Genomic DNA, 21095 nt, shown 5'->3' with positions numbered 1-21095 from the left:
CCCTTTGCGCCAACCTCGAGAAAATCATTCTCATGCGTTTTATCACCACTGTCTCTTACAAACAGCTCCTAAACGCCATCTCTCATATCCAGCTTCAAAGGTCTGTCCCACCACCCAATCCCGCAAAATGGCCTGGACCCCGCCTCATCAAGCAGCATCGAATGCACGTCTTGTTGAGGAACGTCGTCATATCCGCATGGCCAAATGGCGCGAGGGTGGCTGACCAGACAACATCAGGGCAAGCAACCACAGCACGCAAAGCACGAATGTCGAGACTCTGGCTCGAAAGCGACCATGTTGGCGTCAGATGGCCGGGAGCAGTCACTCCCACATCTCGTTGCGATAAAAATCGATTGAATCATTTGAAGCGATCGAGGCGACCACACACGCACCGCACAGCGACCACTGGCGGCGACGGTGGAGGCCGGTCGGCTGGATATCTGGGAATCGTACTCGTAGCAAACAAGCAAGCAAGCAAGCAACGCTGCAATCACGACGGCCACCACTCCTCATCTTCCCCCACCGCCTATGTACCTACAACCAACCACTTAGAGGTCCAACGTCCCGTCCAACTCGAACTTGCGCGAGCTCTTGCCCACATAGACCTTCTTCTCATACTCGGTAATCTCCCAGTCGCCAGCATTCGTGTTCCAGCTGCTGAGGTCGCGGCGGGTGAGATCGGCGCCAAAGGTGACGGACTGGCCGGGCTGGATGTCGTAGAGGCGGTCGAAGCCGCGGAGCTGGTAGAGCGGGTCGTCGGGGCCGCCGAGCGCGACGTAGAGCTGTGCCACCTCGTCGCCGACGACGCCGCCCGTGTTGGTGACCGTCGCCGTCACCGTGAAGAGCACGTCGTAGAGGCGCGGGTTGCCGCCGGGCGCGCCGCCGGCCGGGTGCCGGCTCTTCCACTCGGCGGTGCCGTCTTGCGAGCCCTCGGGGATGTAGGTCGACTTGTCGGCTGCGGCGTATGCCTCGGAGGCTTGCGAGTCGCCGTAGGAGACGTTGGCGGAGGTTGAGTTCAGGTAGGGATAGATGAAGAGAGGGACGCGCTCAATGTCGTCGGGGAACTGGTAGTCGGCAAGGTCCTCAGAGAAGGGAGTCGAGTTGAGCGACGGAGCAAACCCGTTAGTGGCGTTGTTGGGCGTGTAAGCCGGGACGTTGGGGTGCTTGGTGATCTTGAGGTTCGAGTAGGAGAAGTTGGTGTAGGAGAGACCGAAACCGAATTCGTAGATGGGCTCGATGCCATTCTTGTCGAAGCTTCGGTAGTCGATGAAGGGGCCTTCGTTGAAGTCGTCTTGTGGCGACTCCTCTCCATTGTTGGGAACATACAGGAGGTCGGTGCCGTAGTCCTCGCGACTCTTGCCGAAAGTGAAGGGAAGCTTGCCGCCGGGGGTGACGCGGCCGTAGAGCACGTCAGCAAGAGAGTTGCCAGACTCTTGGCCAGGAAGACCGGCCCAGATGATGGCAGTGACGTTCTCGTTGTCGACGAAAGCATCGAGTTCGACGGGGCCAACAGAGTGGATGACGACAATGACGTTGTTGCACACAGCCGTCACGTTCTGAATGAGCGTCTCGCCGTCGTGCCACACCGTCAGGTTGTTACGGTCACCAATGTTGCCGTCGAAGCTGATGTAGCCCTCTCCGCTGTCGCTGTTGACAAAGACCAGGGAGTGGCTAGCTTGGCTGGCGAGCGCAGCAATCTGGTCGTATGCGTAGTCATCAGTGACGTACTGGATGATACCGCCGTTCGAGAGCACCTCGTTTTGGATGGCGGTCAAAGGAGAGACAAGGTAGGGGAAGTTGGAGGTTCCGGAACCCCAGCCAACAGCAAGAGTGCCGTTGGTGCAGCCACGGTCAGAGCAGCCGTTGGGACCGTACATTGGGTCTCCGGCATCACTGCCAAAGACGGCGGTCCACTTCTCCTTGCCGGTCAGGGGAAGGACGCCATTGTTCTTCAGGAGGACATTCGACCTGGCGCCAGCATCACGAATCTGCTTGCCGTGTTCGCCGCGGACATCGACGTGCTTGTTGACAAGGCCGTAGTTCTTGTCTCCAATGGCGTTGGCGTAGCCGTAAGTGTCAGTGGTCCAGGAGTTGAAGTTGGTCTCAACGTAGTTCTTGTCCCTTCCGACAAGGTAGTACGCAGCCATGATACGAGTAGCCATGTCATCAATACGCCACTCGGGAATGGTGCCGTTGGTGAGGGCCAGAGTCAGGTTAGGTCCCCAGAAAGCGTTGCCGGTGCTGAATGTCGTGTCGCCAGGCATGGTCATGTCCAGGCCAGCAAAGGCGCTGAAGACACCAGAGTGCTGCGCACCCCAATCGCTGACAACGAAACCCTGGAAGCCAAGCTCGCCCTTGAGTATACCGTTGAGAAGTTGAGAGTTTTCGCAGCCGTAGGTGTTGTTGATCCTGTTGTAGGAGCACATGATGGAGCCGGTTCCAGCACGAACGGCATCAGCAAAGGGCCTGAATTGTGTCAGATAGGTTCGACCAGCATGTTCATGACTTTCTTACCAGAGGTAGAGCTCGTGGAGCGTACGGTCGTCAACGTTGGAGCTGATCGAGTCGGTAATGTTGAAACCAAATCCAACCGACTCGGGGCCCTGGCGGAAATGCTCTTGCTCGTTCAGGATGTAATGCTTCGTGCAAGCAATGACTCCCGCGTCTTGGATACCCTTGACGCTCTCTGCAACAGCAATACCAGAGAGGTATGGGTCAGGAGAGAAGCCTTCCCAGTTGCGGCCTCCAGCCGGCGAGCGACCGAGAGGACCAACGACAGGGCCAAGAAGAACGTCAATTCCCTTGCCCTTGGCCTCCTCTCCCATTCCGTATCCACGCTGGTACCAGACCTTGCGGTCCCATGATGCGGCGGCGGTTCCTCCCGAAGTAAAGGCTGAGTTGTAGTCCGCTGCGGTCGTGTCAGCTTTTGAAATAGTTGTTTGTGGCTTGAGGCTTACCGAATCGAATTCCAGTGGGAGAATCCTGCAGGCACAATGCGGGGAATGCGAGTCGGGGGATTTCGCCAACGTTGCCAACACATGGGCCGCCTTCCCAGCTATGAAGAGTCAGCAAGTTCTGGCCAGACCAACGATCTAGCGGTACATACCCGACACCGGTTGTGAGGTTGACCTTTTCCAAGAGAGTCAATTGGCCCACGAATTCCTTTGCCTTTCTGATTGCGGTCTCCCAGCCCTCGGTGGTCTCGTCAACCCATGGCGAGGGGTAGTAGGGAGGGGAGGTTGCTCCCCAGAGAGCGTCGCTGGAGCTCGAGTCGTTGAGAGCCTGCTATGGTCAGAGACTTTGCGCAAGTGATATTTTTCCAACCGCGGTCATGGCCAGGGCAGCAGGGAGTGAGCGCGAAAGGCATTGACCGAGAATGTGGAAAGTGTGGTGGAATTGGTCCCCAATGACCACAGTGCATGAATTGAGTAGAAATTAACGCACCTGGGACGCAACCAATCTGGCTGCTGCCAATGTAGCAATAGAAGAAGCAATGTGCATGCTGGGCAACAGCTTTCAGAAACACTGTTTGTTGACTGGCTGTTGGAGCTTCACGCAGAGACAATAAACTGCGTGGCAGGGTCCAAGCTCCTGAGCGACCACGCGGAGGAAGTCGCAACCCTCAATGGGATGAATTGGTAGAGGCAAGGTCAAAGATCCAGAAGCTAAAGCCGGACAGAGGGTCAGTCCGCCAGCAGCGGCAGCGGCGCCTTTTGAAGTGCAAGCTAGGACGAGAAAAGGGACAGACCAAAAAAAATTCGGACAAAGGCGTCTTTCTGCTCTAGCCAGTCGCGCACCATGACCTCAATTCCAGGGTAGCACGGCGCGGGGAACCATGCGTGCATTAGGCAAATGTTCCTGCTGATCCTCCAACCACGGGGCCCCGTACACGCCATGTTCAAGGCCCACTGTTGGCGAGGCGACTTGGGAATTGTTCCTTCATGTCCAGATCGCCGCAAGTGACCCGCGTGATTTTGAAATTTGCTCTACCCCTTGTCGTCGCTGAGTGGCTGCCAAAGGTGATTCGTTTGTACCTACGGCACATCTACGGGTGATGTACACGTAGGTATAGGGCGTAGTTGGTATGCAGTCAGGTCGATCCAGTCAGTCCCAAGTCACCGTGTTGGTGCTTCTCGAAGGTCCGAGCCGATGTGTTTGCCCCGGATTGATGGTCATCTCCGTTCGGCGTGCTACTCAGAGCCGTAGTCGGACCAAGCCCTCCAGGCCTAATTCTTCCTGATTCATGAATGTTCCGACTCGACTGAGAAAGACCTCTTGTTGCTGGGTCGGTGATCCAAGACCGCATGTCTTCCGGTGACAGCATGGCCGGGAGGCTTGGGCCTTGGGCTGCCCAGGCTTAGCTATGAGGAGCTGTCAGCGCGCCCATGATGGCGATGTGCAGAGAGACGTCTCGAAGAAGTCAGTTCGCCGTGAACAACTCCACAAAATGCCCGATTGATGGGTAAACGTCGGCGAGGGAAGAATGTGGGAGAATGTGGGGATGGTGGGACAGTGGGGAGTTGTGGTGTGGAATCTGGAGATGTGGAGGGCACGAGGCATCCCGCATGCATCCTTCTCGCTTGTTACTCTCCCTCTACCGACATTTTCCCTCGACATGTGCAACCCTTCGCCGGACCTCTCGACTCCTCTCTGTTTCTCATTGCAACCGTCGCAGTGCATCTGCAGAGTGCACAATGACCACTCGGCCTCTTCGCTCCAGGGCCCGCTCCCGCAGGTCAGCCCTTGTCCGCCACAACGCCGGTCTTCGGTTGCGGCTCTCTTGCCCATGGCGGTCCGGTAGCAGCGGCCCTCACGCTACACTGGCGCCAAAGCGGGGTGACGGCCACGCCGCGCGCGCCGCCAGACGCCACAGCCTGGTATAAGCCTTGTCAACGATCCTCTGCTCGGTCTGCTGCATGCCCATGTCCCGTATTGTTGTGGCGTCATCTCCGTCGACCCCTCCTTCCATATTCCATCCACTCGACTTCAATCCGTCCGGAGAACTCCACAACGACACCGCCGCGAATGTGAGGCCCGGCCGTGGAAGCGGTGAGGTCCGCCGAGTTGAGATATCCGAAGCGCCGTGTGGAAACCAAGCTTCGCGTCGGGCCGACGTCCAAAATGCAGGATAACCTTTTCTGCAGCGGCCAGCGGCAGCTACCTAATCGCAAAGTCAGATGCGGCGCAATGCGAGGGCGGCACGCTCCTGGTAGTCCAGCACGACATCCGCTGCTTGTCAAGCTGCTTTGCTTGGCTGACGTCTCCTGCTTTCACCTTCCACTCTTAGATGCAAAGTCACGCCGCCAAGGTCAAAGACTGCGGAGTGCAAACAGAGTACGAAGGCCAAGCTCTCCCAAGCCTTGCGTCTCCCAGCTGCCTCGATTCGCGGTAAACATGCCCTCGTTGCGGTTCCGCCGAGCAGCGGACAACGGACTCTCTGCCACCCGGCAGAAACAGGAGTTTTCGACGAGCGGGATTCCGCTTTGCTAATGCACCAACGGAATGCGGGGATACGTACTCTCCCAACACCACCCATTCTGTTTTATCTGTCCTCAAACAAGGCCGATGGAATCATGGAGAGCCACACCAGTAGACACATTTCAGGCCGGCGGCACGACTCGAGAGACACTCCCCCTCCAAAGATGGCATGCAGTCCCCGCCGGCAGGTATTACAGGAGCATAGTTGTAGGCTCCTTGCAGGACTGCTTCTTGTCGTCCATTACCTTGATTCGCCTCTAGGCCGTGCCTGGACGTACCCGCAGAAGGAGTGACTTTCTAGCATATTAGGATTAGCTTTCGGCCTGACATGGCTCGTACGTACCACCACAAACCCGGCCTTCATCGCTGCCTCGATCGCGCACTCGGGCACGATGGCGGTGGATATGCAGACCCAGGTGTGTCCGTTTGCTAACGGTTATCCGCATGGCGCGTTTGTACCACTTGGTCCTAAGCACATGCTTTGGCCCCGATGACCCTTGACGACCCTGCTGTCTTTATCTATATTATTCTGCTTGGAGATGCTCTCAAGTCATATATCCAAGTCTCTGGGGTAGAGAATCATGTATTTTGGCGCGAGTCAAGCCAAGATCCCATTCTCTTCGAACCTCCCGAGACGTAGCTCCAGAATAGGTACGTACAAGCTTGATTCATCTCGGTACATAGCATGATATCATGCCTCTGTTTGCATACCATACCACCAGGTCAAGTAAAGCCACTTCGCACTGTCCCCACCTGCCCTTTCTTTAGAGAGACGAGCTTCAAGTCTCGCATCTCGCAAAGCAAGCCGAGAAACTCGTTCCACAATGGTTCTGATCCTCTACTCGGAACGCACAGACCAAATCAAACTGCCTGAAATTCGGCAAGGAGCCAACGGGGCACCCCAAAAATTCCCTCTTTTGTTCATCGTCCAGCTTCAATGACCAATCAGCATCACGCCGCAGTTTCACCGCGACGAATCAGCGTCCACGCGAGCCAACGTTGGACGTCGCAAAATAAATGTCAGCATCCGGCCATAAGTATTTGCGATTTTGCATTGAGATGTCCGCGGTGGGGCATGGTCGGTGGCCATTTTGCCCCAAGGACACCACCAGTCAGATGAGCAGCACATCAGCTTTCGTTGCAAACTGAGCATTTGTACGGCCACATTGATTACATACACTTGGAGAAATCGCCGTTCAATGTCACTTCCCATCTTGTTGGGCGTGCTCATGCTCTTCTCCCGGGCTTCAGAAGATCCTGAACTCTGGGCTCTGGACCTCTTGTCGGGGAACCTTTGGGCGACTCAGCGCTTGGTATTACGGAGAGAGATTGCTGGCTTGTATCATCGCCGCTCAAAAGAGAAACGTTCGGAAGAGCACGAGCTTGTCTTGAAGATTGCTGGACCCTGGAGGCTTCCATTGGATTTTGCCGTGTATGGGGTCAACCGCAGGGGAAAACACTATCTTGACCCGGCCTGGTGTTTTCTGCCAATGAAGCGCGAGGGGACTGCTTCACGTCGCCATAGTCGAAGTATTGTGGGGAATAGGTTGAGTATTTCTGGTCTTTAGACGCAATACTGGGTCTCATGATGTTGCGCTTCAGAAGATGATGGTTGATTGAGTTGGCGATTATGAGAGGAAGACTCGGATGCATCAGAGCGGTAGCAATGTGCTTCGAGGCTGAGAGAAGCACAAGTCGGAGGCTCACCTTCGCATCAGGCGACTTGGATTCGTCGCATAGCAGCATCTTTTGGTGTTCTGGTGAGTCTCTTAGGTACAGTAGTACTCTTGAATTTCCCTGGCCCCTCAGCACGGAGGCTTCTCAAAGCTGGCAACCGGGCAGGAAGGCACCTACCCCAATCAGTCTGGCACCTTCTCTCGCAGTCTCTTTGCACCTGCTGCAGCAGCGCATTCGCGACGTCAGCCTGCTGCCCCACATCGATCTTTTCGTTTTCCCTCTCTTCACCCTCTCAACTCCATCGCCAGACATCCTTTCGAACCTCGCGGCCTCATTACCACTGCCGCCGATGCGCTGCGTCTCTCACTTCACCTGCATCAAATCCCCATGATCCCTTCATTCTTTGCTCGACGCTTCCTGGACCTCTAGTCCCATCGTTCCAGGTCCCACTAAGGCCCAGATTCGCACAACCACATCCTCGCGATCCTCACCTCGTCTTGACGCCAATCGCAGGCTCAGGGCTCAACATGCTCGGCTGTACAGCACCAGACGGACAGATTTTGAAAGTCTCCGACATCTATCCATTTCCGCCTCTTCCACATTACCTTCCGTCGGAATCTGAGATCTATGGGCCTGAAATGGAATTCGTACCTGCGACTGAAGCAGGCTGGATGATCTCGAAGTATGAGAGTTCCAATGGGCTGAATGTTGATCAAGTGGCGAGGGAAACTGCAGGTCAGTCAAATCGTTGAGCATCAAGACATGGTCGAGCGCTGATTCCCGTAGCATACATACACTTTTTCAGATTCAACTCGCTTCCACCCAGTTCGGTCATGGCTACGTCAAAGCCCGGTGGTCTTGCTCAGCTCACGGAAGAATTCATCCGGCACTCCGTCCATTGCGAAGCGATATGCAAGCGGCTACAGAGCGAGATTTGGGGCTTACCGTCCGAGGACACTCCGATTGAAGGATGGACCTTTTTGTCCAAGGTCGTACTTGCTCAAGTTACCTGGCACAATGGCGTTGTCTTTTTGAACAATCTCAAGAGTAAAAGTATCGTCATCAGCAATGGCCCCAACGGAAGTGCCTTTGGCGCACGTCGCCAGGCAAATCTACAAATTGAATTCGATAAGTACAAGGACAAGTCCATGGCAACTTTGAGGGAATCTCTTGAGGACTTGAAGAAGAGCGGCGGGGCTGTCGGCCCAGACCATCGTCTCCGAAGCCCACGTGAGGCACTCTGGCTCCACAACGAGCTCAAAATAATTCAAAGTCGCATCGACATTGTTGGTAACATCATGTTTCCCAAGCTGCCTACCGAAGAGACGCCTGAAGTACGACCCTTCTATTGCGAACTTAGTCCAAGCCAGCAAATGGACATTTGGGTAGATCTTTTCGACATTGGAATTGCTGCATCCATCTATTGGGCTGGTAAGTAAAGAAAGAAGTCATGACTATGCGTCCACTAAAAAACGACAAGTGCACCCCACAGTTGCCATTGAGCGCAACTTCCGCAATGAAAAAGGAATGGGCGGTCAGTATCTCTCTAGCTGGAAGTCGTCCATGTTGCTTACCCAAGTACAGCCGTGATGTTGCAGACTTTCTGCGTTGCCGCCATGCAGACTTGGAATCACTTCGTCGGACCCTACCTGATCAAAGACAAAGAAGCTCATCGGACCAACATCTTGACCACAAAATCCATAAAGTCAGGTGTTGTTTACGATAGCATCGAAGAAGTGGTCACCAAGTATTTCGACTCTCACGGAACTCTGATGCCATCTATCGAGGCAGTGATCGTTGCCCGAGTCACGCCTCGCTGCACGGCGGAGAAGAGGCGCCGCAGGAACAGCAATCCGTCACTGAACCTCCCACTCGCCGTCGCAAAACGAATCAAAGTCGAAGAATGAAGACGACCGAGAGGACACTGGTCTCCCTTGTCTGATACTTCTACTTTTACACTTTCACCCCTTTTTTCAATCTCACTCAACGCAGCTCCAAAGCGTGAGCATTCATCTCATCACAAACTCCTAAAATCATAGCGCAGGCTTTTGCTTCTCAATCAGACTTACTAGGGGGACAAATGGGTGGCTAGCTATGGAAACTATCAAATGCGACACAGGTGGAATCAATCTAGCCAGTGCAGTCTTTTATCACACATTTACTATTTTGAGCACTTCGCCTCAAGTGTTGAGCAGACAGGCTATTGTTTAAATCAGGTACGGCAATTTATACCAACGGCGTTAATATGGACAGACCTTGTGTAAATGAGGAAGTCCTAAGGATGAGCCCCAGTGTCTGTGTCTTTCATATATTCAGTATCTCGATCTTGTTCCTTTCACCTCTGATTCACTTCACAACTTTTCCTGAAATTGATTATTGAGCACCGCAGCCCTTCTCTGCCCCAGCACCTCTTCTCTTTTGTCAACCATCTAATCATCACGTTCCGCCATGCCAGCCATCACTTACACGCTCACCTCATCCTTCTTCACCTGCTGGCTCTGCCAAGCCGAGTTCGACCTGAATGACGAAGTTGTGCTGCACGCAGCTTGCAAAGCAAATTCACACGCTGAGTGTCTCGACTGGTGGGCGGATCAAAGCCAGCAAAATCAAAACCAGGACATTCAGTGCCAATGCCGCGAGGTGATTGGTGTTGCTGATGTTGATGTGCCTGGCGAACCTACCCCTGAACGGCAGATGGATCGCGATGACGCAGCCACCAGAGAGCAAGACGAGCAAGAGCTGGCAGTCGTTGAGGTCGTTGATCTTGCGTTTGAGGACGACAGACCTCCCACCAGGTTGCAGCCATCTTCTGTCCATGTTTATATTTCCCAAATTCCAGTCCACCTTCAACGGACGCTGGCGTGTGTCGCATGGGTACGTCTTGGTGGCGTGCTGGTCGGGGAGGTGGAGAGGTATTCCGCGATACCTGATCTGCCTTCTGGAGCACGCCATAACCATGAGTTCGATCCGCGTCAGGTCCGATCTTTTTTCTTTCTTTCTTTTTTTTTCGATCTTTTCTCTTTGGCGAGCTAGTTACTGTGCCCACATTTTGTGCCCATGCCTAGAAATGTTTGATCTTATAGATAGACCTTGACTCCACCTGCAAGCCCAAGAAGTGCCCGAAAACCTTGAAGCGGCGAACCTTACTCAAGAAGCAATGCCCACCGAGCCAGCCACTTCGCGAGAAGTTGCAATGTCGCTGTCGCCCCCGAACCTCCTTGTCCAAGACCAGCCAGGCCAGCTCAGACTTTTGGACCTCAAAGATGAAGTAGAGACAGACCCCCGAGCCACTCCCGCCACGCAATCCTTCTCTGACACCGGCCCAGCGTTACAGAGCCGCCATCAACCCAGTGGAAGCCTCCCGGCGCAACGGAATAGTCGCAAATCTCGGGCGAGAATCGCGAAACCCGTGGCGAGTAGCTCTCTTGGAAGCGAGGCGCGGTACCCTTTCCCTCTGCACGTGGAACAATCTCGTCATCGAAACGTCGTCGCCTCACACTCCAGTGGACAGGCTGATCCTGATCAAGGGCGAATCGCACATGCCCTTGGAGGGCCGTGCTCTACGTCATATCAAGAACCTGTTCTGCTGGCAGGATGGGGATTCTTCGCTGCTCGACACTTGGGTCGCGATAGTCCGCATGGTGTATTTCGAGCTCTATCGTTCGAGGGGTCCGCAGTGGCACCGCCCAATACTCGCATTGTAGAGATTCGTGGGAGAGGAGGTCAGATTGGAGACAGGCCTGCCAAGGTACGTTTGAGCGCTTTTTGGTCGGAGTGTGGTACTGACCTGATTCAGGAGTTTATCAACTTTCACTCTGTACTTGTCGCCTCTGGTGCATCTTGCTGCGTATTGAGCGGTCCAATGAGGTGTAGGAACTTGAAGCAACTGTGGAAGTTAATGTCGACGTTGGATATTTTGGGAGAAGTTGCTTGCAAGGTTTTGGACAGCGTCTTGGACAAACTCAGGAACAGAAATTGGACAAGGAACGGTGGTGCTGGCTGATTTCTGAAGCGGTGCATTGAAAGCAAGGTAGATGCAGGAGACTCAGCTCAGGAAAAGAAAAGCAGTCTGAATTGTCAAAAACTCCGAAAACTCCAGTCGTCGTCGCACCGAGCCATGAAAGAAAAAAAGAAGAAAGGAAAAAGACAAAACCCAGCCGAACCGAACAAAACATCCACCGAGACAACACGAGTGCCTCCATACCAACCCTGAAAAGTTCTTCCCGATCAACTGACAAGACACCACCGCCCTGAACGTCCCCGCCCGAAGGCACCGTAAAACGCCGTCCCATCCCAAATCCATCCCGATAGAACACCCAAACGCGCCGCGCTCGTCCCCAGAACGTCGAAGGTCCGCCCCAATCCTCCTCGATAAATCACCCAAACCACCGCCCTCGTCCCCGGCCCGAAGGATGGCCCGAAGGATACGCCGCGTTGAGCCTCCATGATCGCGAACCGGACACATCCGGACCATGTCCCCCACCACTCGCCGTCGGTTCCACCAACTACTCACGTTCCCTTGTCTGGCCAAGCATCCTACCAGTTGTTTCCTAGACCACGGTACCGCACTACCTCAGCCGACTGCTTGCACGCAAGCTTCACCCGTTTGCTGCAAGGCCCACGCCTTGATGTGATAACCATGCCTAGGGCAACGGTTTACTCATCTGGCGTCGAAGACCTGCGTAAACAAACAAGTGAAGCAAGAGCGAAAGCAGTCGGGGAAAGAAGGTCGGACGTTGGCGTTCGAAAACAGATTGAAAAGACTGGATAGGATGGGGACAGGGGTGTAAAATAATCGGTTCGACCAAGGAAAGCAGCGGAAGGCGACTGCCATGTGCCTCTCTGCTCGTGGCAATAGAGCTGAGAGCGCCGTGTTTTTCACCACCCGTCGGCCCTTTGCAAGATTGGCTGAAAGGGCGTTCGGTACGACTAGGCCGGCATCTCCTAGCGTAGGTCAATGAGGTTGAAGACCAGGTGTCTGGCAGCACAAACGCTCCCCCGCGAGTGTTGTCCAGAAGGGATAGCTCAACTTGCTCCACAGCAGGTGCCTGTAGCCCGGTAGCAAGAAGACGCCGCGTTGGACCTTCCATGTAGGATACGAACTGCGCCGGCATCACGTCAGTCGTAGGCTGCCGGAGCAAGCCAGGTTAAGGAGAGAAAGGTGGGCGAGTGAAAGCCAAAGTCCAGTAGAGAGAGCCGTCGATAAACAAAACAGGAAGCTAATGCAAAGTCAGCGAAAGTCTCTTCTTTGGGTACGGCAGAAGTCTTACCTCACAGGACACGTCGAAAAGTGCGGAGAATGGTGTAGTCCACCCGGCACTGGTGTAATACCGCGCGTTACGCAGCGGCTATGCAACAGTGCCCAGAGCGGCCCAAGAAGCGCACTCTTTAACGAGCTGAGAGCGGAGAAGATGTGGGTTGAGGGGGGCAAAGTCCAGTAGAGAGAGCCGTCGAAGAACAATACCAGGTAGCTATTGGAAGGTCAGCAAAAGTCTCCCCATTGGGTAAGGCAGAAGAAGTCTTACCTCACAGGACACGTCGAAAAGTGCGGAAAATGGTGTAGTCCACCTGGCACTGGTGTAATACCGCGCGTTACGCAGCGGCTATGCAACAGTGCCCAGAGCGGGCCAAGAGGCGCACTCTTTGACGAGCTGAGAGCGTAGAAGATATGGGTTGGAGGATCAACACCAGCGGGCGCGGCCCAAAAGAGTACCGACTACGCCAAATCTGCGGGAGATCCATATGCCGAACAACGCGACACCCCACTTGACGCAAGCATGGAAGTTAGGCTCTTTGAGAGTCTGGATAGTCGCGTGGAAGATAATTTGCTTCGGAAAGAGCCGGGAAACAATCGTGTAAGATTCACGGCAGCCAATGGCGTCGATCAGGAGGCAAATGTCGATGGTGCTGTGACCAGGAAATGCAAGACCGTATGCAGGTATGACCAGGAAGGAGAGCAACTTGAGCCGAAGCGACGTGTCGAGCGCGGTCCGGGGCGCCACCGGCAACTCAAGAACGTATGTCTGCATTGGAGAAATGTATGTCTGCATATGGGCATTGTCGAATTGGGTCGCCACTACGCCAAGCAAGTACGACAGGGTGGAGAATGTTCCGACGCAGTCCAACGAGAAAATCGGGAATTGATGGTGCAAACACTCGAGAATAATCGAGCCTAGGAAAGGGCAGAGAATCATAATGACGCCTTCGAAATGGTCCTGCAAAGATGTGCCGCGCAGGAACCCCAACATGTATGGTTTGGCCCAAGAGCTTATCGCGCAGATAAGGGTCGATTTCGCCCATTGGAAAACGAGATAGAGGAAATAGCAGGTCCAGGACATCAGGAACTCGTGGACCATGACGAAGGCCATATGAGCGAAGTTGAAGGCCAGGAAGACCCAAAGAAGCACCATGTAGGGAGACAAGGAACTGTCAACCAGAGGGAAAGCCGTTGTGAAGAGGTCCAAGAAGATGCGGATCGAGTTGGAGAAGACGTGGTCAAAACCCGACTCTGCCATGACTCTGAAAAATCTGGCAGAGTCGTAGGGGATGGGCGCCTCACTGGGGGAGCAGCGAGTGCCGTTGATGAAGAGGGAGAGGAGGAGATCGGCGTAGGTCGATTGCGGCTGGACGGGGACCGGGTACGCAGCCTGGTGCAGAAAATCGCCATAGGTGCACATTCCGAGTCGGGAGAGGCCTCCGGGCTGGAAGTAATTGAATGGGAGATCCTCGTGGACGACCGTCTTCGGGCCAGCAGGAGGGGCGGGAGAGGGTGGCCAGACCTGGCGGTAGGCGGCGGTAATAGAGATGGCGACGGCGAAGAACGAACCGAGGATGCGCATCGCGGCGGCGGCGTCTTGATGAGCACCCGCCATTGTGATAAGGCGAGCAGAGGGATCGTGAGGTTGTGGGCGTATCGCGGACTGTCGAAATGGTGGTATCGGGGGACGCGATGTGGTGATGAAAAAGTTTGGTGGAGCGGCGGAGGTCGGGAAAGGGTTTGAGCGCGTTGTGGGCAGACGCGACGACGCGAGTTCGGAGGGAAGGCGCGTCGTCCGGGTATCTACCTAGATACAAGTGAAAGTGAATCGAGTGCACGGGCTGTTTGCATCGTGTCTTCCTTCCACAAGCCGCCGGGTCCAAATGCTGCAAAGGTGACTGGCTGGTAACAGGCAAAATTAACACTTGGCATATGCTATCTTGCGTTTTGTTGCGCATCCTCTACTTCTTCTGCTGCTGAGCGCCAGTGTCCTGCATCATCTGATTAGCCTTGAGTCCTTGCGCACTTTTTAACACTGCCTGTGGAGATAACAGAAAGCTTACCAGATACACTTGATAGTAGTCCATCTTGACGCGTCCGTCCTCCTTGACCAGATGAGCCCTCGCCGCCCAGTCCAAACCGGCCTCGCCGCCAGCCTTAAGCCCATAGTCGACAGTTCCGTACAACATCACCTCATCGGAGTTGTTGCCGGCCGGGAAGATCTTCAAGGGGTAGTGCTTCCGGACAGAAACTCTCTCCCAAAGGCCCTTGCGCATCTGCAAAATCTCTGCGAATATACCGCGTTAGAACGAGTTTCATACTTATACCAAAACCGAATTGCCGCAGCAGATGAAAGATTGATTCGTGTTCTTGGACCAAACAGCCGGCCTTTGACTGAAGGAAAGCGAAGAACGTGCTTGCCAACAGGCAGTTTGGCAAGCTGAACAAGGAGAAAAGAAATGAATGGACTGAGAAAGATCATGAAGCCAGCTGAAAATGCCAGAGGGCAACAGAAGAACAAATGACCATGCAAAGACTGGATGCAAAGGTTTGGACAACGCATGAACGGCCCTTGCAAACTGTGCAAAGATTCAATTGGCACGGCGAACTGGCCATCGACGAACAACGGAGCATGGTGACGACGGCTGTCAAATGAAAGTCTTTTGGTACTCACCCTCCTTTCCAACGGCCTTTTTGCTGGCCATGACGAGCGTCGCGCCATCGGTAAAGTTCTTGACATACTCGTCGTGGATGTCGGGCGTGTCCGAGACGGCGTAGAAGTCCTCAAAGAACTTCTTGAACTCGGGATCAAACTGAACACCGGGAGGGTATTCGGAGGCGTAGCTGGAGGAAGCCATTGTGGTAGCGGATGGAAGTGATATGGTGGTACAAATGTCTGATGGAGCAGAGGCTGTTGTCGTGACGTTGCGGCGAGATTTCTTCTCTTGTAGGCGCAAAAGGTGGCAAAATGAACAAAATAAGCGCCAGACAAGCAGTCGAAATGCAAGAAGACAAAAACCCGCCCAATTGATGCACAAGCAAGAGATGTGTTGAAGCAATGCAGATGCTGAGCAAGCAACGACGTTGGGTTTGGCTTCCGATCTGCGGCAGGGATAAAGCTCCGCTCCAAGATCCGATGGCGGCCGGGTGTCGGATGTCCCTCATCCGAACGCACTCCAAGGTTCTGCAACTTCACAGCCATTTTGTCCAAATCATCTTTGATATTGTCTATCCAATGCGTAGGAGACCCATCCCGGTACCAACGCGTTCCACAAGTCCTCATACCCGCCCTTACCACCGCTCCGGTAGACACTCGGCCACTCGCCACTGCCGCCTCGCCCGCCAGCAACACCTGCCAGCGAGACTTTTGTACAAACATGCGTCTCACCTATGCATCGAGCATGCTCTGAACCAAGCGATGGTCCAAGAAAGTCTGCAATAAAACACCATGAAGTGGCGTGTGCCAGACGGGGAATGCAGCGAGCATGTCGACCAATCCCTCGAGCGAGCGGTCTTTGCGAAGCCAAATCTTCAGCGTAGACTCAGAATTGCAGAATCCCAGTATGATCAATGCAAGCGCTCCAAGAGGAAGGGCCGTGCTTGCGATCCAATCGAGATAGAAAACGTACGTCGTTGCCGCGCACAAGATTCTGATTGAATGAAAGTCCACGCCGACAGTTTGAAAGTCGAATCATCCTTTGCACTACTACCTACAGAAGAAAGAGAGCCCGCATTCGCACCACGACCAGTAGATTCATCGACATCTCGTCTGCTCGTCGCCACATGCCAGCCTTGTCATCAGCACTCAACCACGAGTAATTGCCGCCTCGCGCATCAAAAGTTCCTGCCAGCGATACTCTTTGACAGTATTCGCGCGTCTCATCTGACCCTTCAACATGTTGCGGCCCAAGCGATAGTCCAAGAAGTTCTGCAAGAGCAGGCCCTGCAAGAGCATGGGCATGAGCGGGAATGTCCTGAGTACTTCGACCAGTCCAGCCAGCGAACGGTCTTCGCGGAACCAAACTCTCGGTGGAGAATCAGAATAACAGAGTGACAGGGAAACCACCGCAGTTGTACCAAGAAGAAGCGCCAAAGTCGTGATCCACGTGAGATAGAAGACGTCCAATGCTGTGGCCACGTACAGGATTCTGATCGATTGAAGTGCTTGGACCATCGTGATGAGAATCGAACGTGTATAAGTTACTTGAAAACCGATGTCGTGGATGATGTTGTTGATCGTGAGGCCTCCTTCCAAGGCGAAAGAACCCCACAGGCAAATCTTGTTGAGGAAGTGCGCTTGTCCGATGGAGGCTGCAATGATCTTCGAGTAGAGCTCGAACAGTGACTCGATCTCAAGACCCACGATTTCAACTCTTACAGCGGAGGCAAGAATCAAGAGAGCGAGGTACATGAGGCGATTCATGGTGGTGGTTCGTTTGGAGGCGATGAGACACTTATACACGCAAGTGCTTGGATTCCAAGATGTTGGATGCAAAACTTGCTTGCTCCGAGGTCGCAGAGATGTGATGGTTTGAAGCGAGAGTGTGTCTTACTCGGGTTGCCGAAAGGCGCGCAGACCGTCACGGCTCGACGAACAGGAGTGGAGTGGATATATCAAGTCTCAGGTTATTGGCGAAAGAGAAGATAGAGGGATGCGTTCAAGAGGACCAAGAGCCTGGAAATCTGGAGTTTCAAAGTCAACAACCGTCTTCAAAGCTGATGGGGCATCTTCATTACGTTTGCTTTGCAAATGGTGTGCGCTTTCGGCCACCGCGTGTGATGAAACAAGGCAACTAATCTCGAGTGCCGGTAGGCCTAGGGGCGAGTGTCAAGGCGATGAGATAGAGGTCAATCTTGAACGTCTACAGTTTCAAAGTCAATGGTTGCACACCAAACACTCGGATAGAAATTCCTTACATCTTGGTTGCAGGCAGGCCGACGCGCTTAACAGAAAAGACCGAGGGAATTCTACGGAGACAGTCGCGAGACGCGTCGATGTGCAAGCGATGAAGCGCACAATGGTCTGGGTTTGAGTGCCAAAGCGTCTGAGTTCCAAAAGTTAGTGGTGATCAGCAGGAGAGCGAAGAGAAATATTTACACAGCAAGACAAGCGGGCAAGGCGCGATGTGGCGTAGCGTAGACGCGTCGCTAGGGACGCGAAATTTTTGATTGTCCGGACGGTGGAGGGGATGATGGGAAAAGTTTCGGTGGCGGAGACGGTGGAGCCGTTGACGTGTCGATGGAGCAGAGCGTTAAGGGAAAAAGAGAGCGTGGATTCGATCAAGTCCGAAGATGCCTGAGCAAAGAGCTTTCAAGCCCGTGGTAGCATTGGCGTGGTGATCGATTAGTTGATGGAGAGGAGGAGAGAGCGGAACGGCGCGTGGAAAAACAAGGTGGGCGCCAAAACAACAAAAAGGGAGCCTTCTACGCGACCCCTTTTCGGATTCCACCCTTTTGCAACTGAACAGGCATGACCACGTAGAGAGTTCAACAATCAAGATTCGACTATGGGATAAAACCCCTCCATATCCGTACAAGACCCAGAGTCTTGAAAAACACCTCCTAGCATCATCGCCACATCCTAGCCGTATGACTCCAGGAATCAGCCACGATATCTTGCTGCCATTTCCGCCTCGCGCTCCAAATACCGCTGCCAACGATACTCTTTCAGAAACATGGCCTGATCCCTCCGCTCGGCCGCCCAAGTCTCTCCCAAGTAAGCATCAAGCCCATTTTGAAGCATCATTCCATTCAGAATGATGACCGGCAACCAGGCGATAAAAACTTGTGTCAGTCCAAGGAGTGTGCGATCGAAGCGAAACCAAATTTTTAGCCAAGAAGTGCGACGACCTTTACAGAGGTCGTCGATCACCACCGATAGTAATCCAAGAGGGAAGGTCATAGCCGCAACTCTGGTGAGATAGAAGACGTCGCACGTGACGGCGACGTACAGGAATCTTATCCATTGAATGGTTTGCATCGTGATGTGGACCAGATCCACAACGCGGGTTCCTCTGGAGTCCAGGTTGGGAACATAACTGAGCCAATTGATGCCGTTTATGAAGCCAAGAAGGTCGTAGATTTGCCAAAGCGTCCAGATGGCCCAGGTCGCGCGCGAACAAATCAGGTTGAATGCTTGAGCATCTTCAATAGATGGTGTTGTTCGGGAGACGAGTTCAGACATCGAATCATCTTCGTGCCCCATGAGTTCCACCCTGAGGACGGACAGGACAATCAGAAACGCAGGCAAGATCGCTTGACGCATGTTGATGGTTCGAAGCAGACTGTGGAGAAGGACAAAAAGTGGTGTAGGCAATGCTTCTTCGTCCGGGGTGTTCTGTTGGAATCGAGACGGTTTCTTTTCGAAACAGCGACAGAGAGTCCTTCTCGCAGGATGACAAAGCGGATTCAAGTCCTGAAGAACTGAGCGCCAAAATTTAGTAACCGTGATCGGAATTCAAGCATACGTTTCTTACTTTTTGATCATGAAAGGCCTGCTGGATCGGATTCCTTGCTCGACAAAAAGAGGCAAGTGGCGCACTCCGGAGACAAATTCTCGGATTTGCGGTAGGACAAGCAAAGGAGATCCCAGTATCTTGAGTGTCTGTCCGCAATGTCAGCGACGTGACTCTCAATAGAGCCCAGAAGCAATGTAATCCTACCAGATGACCGGAAGAGGCGCTGTGTATGACGCCGTCGTGTCGCTAAAGATGCGAGCTATGTCGGCTTGCTGAAGGTCTGTCACGGCGAAAAACAGGGAGGGCGAAGTGAGCGATGACGGCGATGGTGATGAAGTCGTGGCGATGCTCCAGGCAGTGCCCTCAAGAAGGGAAAGGAGATTCGGCCAGGCGCGCGATAATGTGGCGGCCGGGAACCGGCAAACGCGGCCTTGTGCAGGAGATACCGGCGACCTTGAGGGATTCGTAGAAGGGTATGCCAAAGGACTTGTTGTCAGCTGTCCGAGCCGAAGACGACGATGATGATGCAGCGGCACGCCTGGAAGAGGATGCGAGCGTCGTCGTCGAATCGGCCGAAACCAAAGGCGCGGCAAAGAGAAGCTTCAGGCTGGCGTCGAGGTGGTGATTGATAGGTGGAGAGGAAAAGAAAGAGGTGACTACGGGGCGTGGAAGAAAAAGGTGAGTGCCAAAAAATGAACGCGCGACAGAAGATCCGACTCGACGGCCGACGCGCTCCCGCCATTCATCTTCTGATTTTGAGAAAACGCAAGACCTGTAGAAAATTCGACGCCTTTTACCAAACATGCACCAGTGGCTACAACACCGAACCCACGAACCACGCCGCTGGTTATCCGTTTCCACAGTGTGGTCACAGATGGCCTCCATCATTTGATTCCCGAACCAGCCCGCAACCGACAACACTTGCTCTGAATTTTCAACCCTGTTGTATGAAAATCCATGCGCAGCACAAGGATCACTGTTTCCCTATATCCCAGCCAACATGGCAAAATCCACCCTCAACATGGCCATCAGCGTCTCTCAGACATCTCGAAATTTGGCCGAAAAGGCGTCAAGGCCGTAAATTGTAAAGGGCCTAATACAAAAGGTCGTACAGGTAATCGGCCAGAGAAAACGCAACAGTCAGGAGATTCCCAAAAATCAAGATCACTTGTCTGAGAGTCGGCGCTCCGCGGATGTCCCAAAGGCAAATTATGGCCTCCAAAAAGCTGGAGACGGCCAATTTCTCATCAGGGACCTCTCGGAGCAAGCCGAATTGTATCGATGTATAGATCCACTCGAGTATGTAGAAACATCTCGGTCTGTAGGATTGTAACTTAATAACGTGTGCGAGGACCAGAGAAAGGGGTGCGAGGATCTCGAGAGTGTCGATAATAAATTCCCTGGGAATGAAATCATCGTCCTGGACAGCAAGGGCCAACTTGGTGGATATTACCTCGAGCATACACGCCAGATTGACCCAAGCCAGAAAATACATGGAGATAATTGATGTCCTAGCCAAGAGGTTGAGCTGGTTCTCCGGAGATTTTTGGAGGTCTTGGAATTCGGCTGGAAGAGGCTTTGTCATGATGGAGTTGGCAAATCCAAGTAATACCAGCGCAAAGAACCATGAGAAGGGACCCGGTGGTCTAAAGTCGTCGCAAAGTCTGGCCCAGATGTTCGAGCAACAAGTCGAGACGTAGGTACAGATACCTACAGCCAGAATTGAGAGCGACCAGACCAAGATTGCATCACACAGGCTGATCCTGGGGATGACTGTCGGGAATCCCTTTCTGGTATCGGGTACCTTGGTCTGGAGGTCGAAGCAATCAATGATTGCATGCTGGATTATAAAGGTAAGGCCAAGATTCCATGTGTAAGGGCGCCCTTGGCTCCAGAATGTGATAGCAATCAATAGCAGACCGACCAAAGATGTCGGGTAAATTGCCAGAAGCGACATCGCCTTGCCCAGGTTCGCGAAGGCCATTTGGAGGTTATTAGTCATCTGTTGGAATTCGGCTGCCGGAGATCCCATTTTGGAGACGAAAGGGATGCGAAAGGTGTGTATTCAGCGTGCAATGCGCAGCGAAGGACGTTTTGCAATGGAATCAGAAGTTTGACGAAGAATCCCGATGCACTGAGAACGAGAAGTCAGTACATGAATTGATTGCAAGCGTCCAAGCATACCTGGCTCACAGTGCCTAAATGGATGGAAGCCGTCGCGAGGC

The 21095-nt window shown here is 53.6% G+C and overlaps 8 protein-coding genes across 8 annotated transcripts; 2 read left to right on the top strand and 6 right to left on the bottom strand.

Annotated features, from left to right (window-relative positions):
• Window positions 1–548: 548 nt before the first annotated feature.
• On the bottom strand, window positions 549–3501 carry BKA78DRAFT_290934 (beta-glucosidase; the record flags this gene model as incomplete). The annotated part of the gene is made up of 5 exons (XM_066885820.1): window positions 549–2466; window positions 2515–2908; window positions 2958–3055; window positions 3107–3282; window positions 3445–3501. The coding sequence occupies 5 exons, from the start codon at window positions 3499–3501 to the stop codon at window positions 549–551; spliced, it is 2643 nt and encodes an 880-aa protein (XP_066748879.1).
• A 4181-nt stretch (window positions 3502–7682) lies between these two features.
• Window positions 7683–9062, top strand: BKA78DRAFT_339584 (uncharacterized protein; the record flags this gene model as incomplete). Its single annotated transcript, XM_066890289.1, has 4 exons — window positions 7683–7890; window positions 7942–8586; window positions 8648–8689; window positions 8740–9062. 4 exons carry the CDS (start codon window positions 7683–7685, stop codon window positions 9060–9062), a joined length of 1218 nt encoding a protein of 405 aa, XP_066748878.1.
• A 541-nt stretch (window positions 9063–9603) lies between these two features.
• BKA78DRAFT_290932 (uncharacterized protein) lies at window positions 9604–11158 on the top strand (the record flags this gene model as incomplete). Its single annotated transcript, XM_066885819.1, has 3 exons — window positions 9604–9950; window positions 9995–10029; window positions 10263–11158. The coding sequence occupies 3 exons, from the start codon at window positions 9604–9606 to the stop codon at window positions 11156–11158; spliced, it is 1278 nt and encodes a 425-aa protein (XP_066748877.1).
• Window positions 11159–12836: 1678 nt separating this feature from the next.
• BKA78DRAFT_290931 (uncharacterized protein) lies at window positions 12837–14027 on the bottom strand (the record flags this gene model as incomplete). The annotated part of the gene is made up of 1 exon (XM_066885818.1): window positions 12837–14027. The coding sequence occupies one exon, from the start codon at window positions 14025–14027 to the stop codon at window positions 12837–12839; it is 1191 nt and encodes a 396-aa protein (XP_066748876.1).
• Window positions 14028–14319: 292 nt separating this feature from the next.
• Window positions 14320–15475, bottom strand: BKA78DRAFT_375732 (uncharacterized protein). Its single transcript, XM_066892811.1, has 3 exons — window positions 15087–15475; window positions 14476–14699; window positions 14320–14403 (listed from the first exon to the last, which is right to left on the bottom strand). Exons 1-3 carry the CDS (start codon window positions 15268–15270, stop codon window positions 14374–14376), a joined length of 438 nt encoding a protein of 145 aa, XP_066748875.1. The 5' UTR covers window positions 15271–15475; the 3' UTR covers window positions 14320–14373.
• A 742-nt stretch (window positions 15476–16217) lies between these two features.
• BKA78DRAFT_358452 (uncharacterized protein) lies at window positions 16218–16835 on the bottom strand (the record flags this gene model as incomplete). Its single annotated transcript, XM_066892350.1, has 1 exon — window positions 16218–16835. One exon carries the CDS (start codon window positions 16833–16835, stop codon window positions 16218–16220), a length of 618 nt encoding a protein of 205 aa, XP_066748874.1.
• Window positions 16836–17939: 1104 nt separating this feature from the next.
• Window positions 17940–18923, bottom strand: BKA78DRAFT_4683 (uncharacterized protein). The gene is made up of 2 exons (XM_066893240.1): window positions 18889–18923; window positions 17940–18835 (listed from the first exon to the last, which is right to left on the bottom strand). Exon 2 carries the CDS (start codon window positions 18675–18677, stop codon window positions 18015–18017), a length of 663 nt encoding a protein of 220 aa, XP_066748873.1. The 5' UTR covers window positions 18678–18835; window positions 18889–18923; the 3' UTR covers window positions 17940–18014.
• A 1040-nt stretch (window positions 18924–19963) lies between these two features.
• On the bottom strand, window positions 19964–20455 carry BKA78DRAFT_348335 (uncharacterized protein; the record flags this gene model as incomplete). The annotated part of the gene is made up of 1 exon (XM_066890613.1): window positions 19964–20455. The coding sequence occupies one exon, from the start codon at window positions 20453–20455 to the stop codon at window positions 19964–19966; it is 492 nt and encodes a 163-aa protein (XP_066748872.1).
• Between the last annotated feature and the right edge of the window lie 640 nt (window positions 20456–21095).

The sequence above is a fragment of the Phyllosticta capitalensis genome (genome assembly GCF_038381095.1).
Source record: "Phyllosticta capitalensis strain CBS 128856 chromosome Unknown BKA78scaffold_1, whole genome shotgun sequence".
In the NCBI taxonomy this organism is placed as follows: Eukaryota; Fungi; Ascomycota; class Dothideomycetes; order Botryosphaeriales; family Phyllostictaceae; genus Phyllosticta; species Phyllosticta capitalensis.
The sequence above is the reverse complement of the archived record's forward strand: the minus strand, read 5'-3'. Positions and strand labels throughout refer to the sequence as shown.

Excerpts from the sequence above, each read along its gene's own strand:
- BKA78DRAFT_375732 (XM_066892811.1), bottom strand. The coding sequence starts at position 15,270 with ATGGCTTCCTCCAGCTACGCCTCCGAATACCCTCCCGGTGTTCAGTTT. Across the intron at positions 14,700-15,086 it reads AAAGGCCGTTGGAAAGGAGG|AGATTTTGCAGATGCGCAAG; the intron begins GTGAGTACCAAA and ends GTATATTCGCAG. Across the intron at positions 14,404-14,475 it reads ACTACTATCAAGTGTATCTG|GACACTGGCGCTCAGCAGCA; the intron begins GTAAGCTTTCTG and ends CAGATGATGCAG.
- BKA78DRAFT_4683 (XM_066893240.1), bottom strand. The coding sequence starts at position 18,677 with ATGCGTCAAGCGATCTTGCCTGCGTTTCTGATTGTCCTGTCCGTCCTC.